General features: G+C 34.2%; 1 protein-coding gene across 2 annotated transcripts; it reads right to left on the bottom strand.

Annotated features, from left to right (window-relative positions):
* Positions 1-561: 561 nt before the first annotated feature.
* LOC111398654 (TATA-binding protein-associated factor 2N-like) lies at positions 562-1,939 on the bottom strand. 2 transcript variants are annotated; one of them, XM_023025665.1, is made up of 4 exons: positions 1,855-1,939; positions 1,203-1,591; positions 924-1,043; positions 562-836 (listed from the first exon to the last, which is right to left on the bottom strand). In XM_023025665.1, exons 2-3 carry the CDS (start codon positions 1,580-1,582, stop codon positions 953-955), a joined length of 471 nt encoding a protein of 156 aa, XP_022881433.1. In that variant the 5' UTR covers positions 1,583-1,591; positions 1,855-1,939; the 3' UTR covers positions 562-836; positions 924-952. The 2 variants fall into 2 exon arrangements, with proteins under 2 accessions (XP_022881433.1, XP_022881432.1); XM_023025664.1 differs by having other exon boundaries at positions 1,203-1,588.
* Between the last annotated feature and the right edge of the window lie 1,980 nt (positions 1,940-3,919).

Here is a 3,919-nt window from a genome sequence, read left to right as displayed (position 1 = left end):
TGTTTTCAAGGAAAATATGATCACGTGAATAAAAGTAGGAATATATTTTTGTGAAAAAATTAATCAAACAGCGCAAAAGTATAAATTTAGGTGAAAAGTTACATTTCTTATGAAAAATATTAATAATCAAATGCACTAATATCATTGAAAAAGTAATTTTTGTGAAGAATATTCCTAATTTACCTTTATTTAATTATCAAAAACTAGTGGTAAATAGTGATGATTAATTTTTTGTTGTCCACGTTTCTAAGAAGTGGGAAATGTATGTATGTATGTATTTGGATGATTTCAAGATATATGTAAATAAAAATTTGTACAAATTTCAAGATTAAGAGGAAAAATTTGATTATAACAATGCAAATTAAATAAGAGCATATTACTAAATGAACAAAATAAATACATTCTCAATAAAGAAACGAGATTATATAAATGAGATAAAAAAATAAGGAAAGTTAACCTATAGATATGGGATAAGGATTTTATCTTAGCTTATCGTATACAATTGTAAAGAAAGACGTACATATATACCATCACAAAACAATAATTTTAGAATAACGAGCGTGTAAAATTTTGTGACGGCTATATCATTAAACGACACTAATTTTTTTTTTTCGAAAGACATTGATATTAAATAGATTAAAACAAAAAGAAATACAAGGATATATCTCATACTAGCTACTAATTAAGCTCACAAAACAAAGGACTAAGCTCTACTTGCAATCATAATTGACCTAAACTTCCTAAATTAAATATAAAAAATCCAAATACAGGAAATTGGGAGTGCCAACAAAATTAAAATTCTTCCGCTCTTGATTCTCTGTTAATCAACTTCGAACCTGAAATTTGAATCCACTAACAGTTATGAACTCTTGTATTTTATCAACAAATGCATGGAAAAGCTTGTAGTGGAGACACGACTTTACCCAAAAATAGAGAATCTCAATGCACGCTTTTAGTAGGAAAACTTGCTGCCGGATTCCCTTGGTGCATTGCATTTGAAGCATTCCATCCTGCTTGCGAAGTTATGTTCATTGCACCCTGACCTGTTCGGTTCCATTATTTGCACAACAAAATTGAAAAAGAATTGTTAAATTGTCTTATGAAACAATGCAAGAACTCGACCATGTCAATGGACACTAAAACAAACAAGATTTAACATTAAAATCAATTTACATCGTCCTTCGATTGTCCGGAATTTATACCTGCCACAAATCCAGTCACCGGATTTCCATCCGGAGCGGCTGCTGCCCCCTAATCCGAACCCTCGAGCTCGAGACATTTCACTATCAAATCCTCCACCGCCGCTGCCGCCTGAGCAATCATCCTTGTGCGCCCCACACTTGAAGCAGCTGGAGCGGCTGGCAAAGTTGTGGGCGCCGCAGTTGCTAACGGTGCAGTACCAGTCACCAGGCCTTACGTCTGGCCCGGTGAAGCCGAAGGACATAGCGCCTCGTCCGCCGCCAAAATTTCCATAATCACCTCTTTCGCCGGGCCTAGGGTCTCCGCATCGCTGACAGGAGTCCCTCCTCTGGAAATTCAGATGCTGGCATGACCTGCAGTTCCAATCTCCTGGCCTGTTCATTTTTCCCTGCTTCCAAATACACCAATTTATAATGCCTGTTACATCGTGATATTTGGGGTGGAGAATTGAATTGTACTTACCTTATTATTTGTGCATTTAATCGAGTGAACAAATTACAAATATCTATTTGAGTAACTATAATAATATTTTCTTTAACAAGCACTATGCTTTATAGTATTGCATAAGAAACACGACCACTTCTTACTATGGCGGATTGAGAAACGAGTTGCGTGGCTAGAAAAAACTACATATTAGAATATATAAATCCTCACCTTAAGAAAGCAGGGAAATTTTATTGGGTTTTGATCTGTTTGAAATGCAGTAGAAGGAGAATATATTGTGTAGACGAGAACTTGTGATTTTTTAGTAATGTCATGAGCTTGGTTTATATACTGGTGAGTGACTCAAAAATCGAGGCAGATAGTGGTGGAGATTTGTATCTAGGAGATTTATTTCTTATATCCCACAAAATTAATCTAAGGAAATTAGAGAGAATATATTCAAAGATGGGAAATATTGTGAAATTTGATAAAGCTCTAAAATGATGCTTTTTTATGGATTCTTGAATTGGGGAAGTGTATATACGCCATTTCCAACATGGCCTTTTATCCAACTTACTATGACAATAGTAATTTTCTGTTAATAATCGATATTTTTTTTTTTTGAGTCGGCTAAGATTTCATAAACGATGAGAACTTTTTTTTTCTTCCTTTTAGTAGTGACTAAATTTAATTTTTATTAGAAATAGGAGATTGATTTCCAACGAGCAATTATATTTGAAGTAAAGAAAACCCCTCGAGTAAAGCAATTTATGCCCAAATATGCCAAGTTGGTAAACAAAAGATGGTCAAACATTTGAGCCTTGATTGTTGACTCAATAAAGATTGATTAAGCAGGGAAAAAAAAATCAAAATATTTCTTGCCAGGTACAAATGGAATATTTGATACATTTATAAAGTTAAAATGGTCCCACATAAACCTTAATTATTTTTATCTTAGAATCAATAGTGGGGCCATGTCTCCCTTTCCATAAAATCCCGTTCCCTGTGCAAATAAAAATTGTTTTCTTTTTCTAAATTTTGAATATTCTCTTTTTGTACTTGCCTTGAGCTTAGATAAGGCAAGTCCAATGTGTGCTAATTAAGTTACAACTATTAGCATTATCGTTTTATCTTACTTAGAATGGTCCATTAATTCTAACACATTTATATAGGAATACTATTTAATTCGATCGTGGGCTAAAGATCTACGAAAATGAATATTATGCAATTTGGAAACGATTTCAAGAGTTTGAAAGAAGCCACGACTATATATGTTTGAACTTCAATTTTGAATAGAAAATCATAGGGGTGAACGTGGTTCCATTTGGTTCTGGTTCCAAGAGAACCAAACTGAACTATGAACCAATAATTTTTCTGATAATGAAATCGAATGATTTGTTTGAAGAAGTGGAACCAAACCGAACCAAACCATGGCCTAGTTCTAGCAGACTAGTACTATTACTTAAGTTTTCACTCTTGCACAATTTGTATAAATTAGTAATATACATTTAAATAAAAAGGATATTAGTATCCAACATTTAACAAGTTCAAATTATCAATAATCAAGATTATAAAAGTCCAAACTAACAAATAAAATATAAACAAATAAGTCATTGCCAAAAGTTAATAGAATTAAGCTACTCAACCCGCGTCTGTTATTGTGCGGATAATCGCGCACTCATAGTCGAGGCATAAGTCCCCCGTGAATAAAATAATCCCGACCCCCATGTGTGTGTGTTGTGTCAACCATGCGATCATCCTTGTGGGCACTGTAGCTCGGTTGAAGTTAATAATATCGAGTTTAATTTCATCCTTTGTCCAAATGTGGGATGATGTCTGTGTGCAAACAGGGAAAAGTGGCACTGTCGAAACGAGGAATGATGTGGGATGATGATGTTTGTTTGCAAACCGGGAAAAGTAGTTGTGGTACTCCCTATCTTCCTCTATCGTGGCACTGTGAAGGTGAATTTTGAGAAATTCAAAAAATGAAGAAATTCCAACAAATGGGCCAACTTTCATTTAGAAATTATATGTATTTATAAACAAACAAACCTCACTACCTCGAAATTCAAAGTGTCCTTAGAGACATACAATGATGGATTGGAAGGCGGCGTCGATGACCAGAGTGAGACGGCGAATGTTGAGAGACAAATTGGAATTGGGAATTTGGGTTTCTCTTAACCCTTTGGACTGGACGGTTATGGCTATTAGAGAAAAAAAATTAATGAGTTAAACACATTTAATTGGCTGTAAAAAATAATGGCTATTGGACTGAGTTCCATTAATATAAAATTAG

Source organism: Olea europaea, chromosome 8, assembly GCF_002742605.1.
Source record: "Olea europaea var. sylvestris chromosome 8, O_europaea_v1, whole genome shotgun sequence".
NCBI classification, from domain to species: domain Eukaryota; kingdom Viridiplantae; phylum Streptophyta; class Magnoliopsida; order Lamiales; family Oleaceae; genus Olea; species Olea europaea.
Note: the sequence above shows the minus strand (reverse complement) of the source record. Positions and strands in the feature narration are given on the sequence as shown.

Coding starts and splice junctions, on each gene's coding strand:
- LOC111398654 (XM_023025665.1), bottom strand. CDS start 1,582: ATGAACAGGCCAGGAGATTGGAACTGCAGGTCATGCCAGCATCTGAAT. Junction 1,044..1,202: donor GGTGACTGGATTTGTGGCAG/GTATAAATTCCG, acceptor GGAACCGAACAG/GTCAGGGTGCAATGAACATA.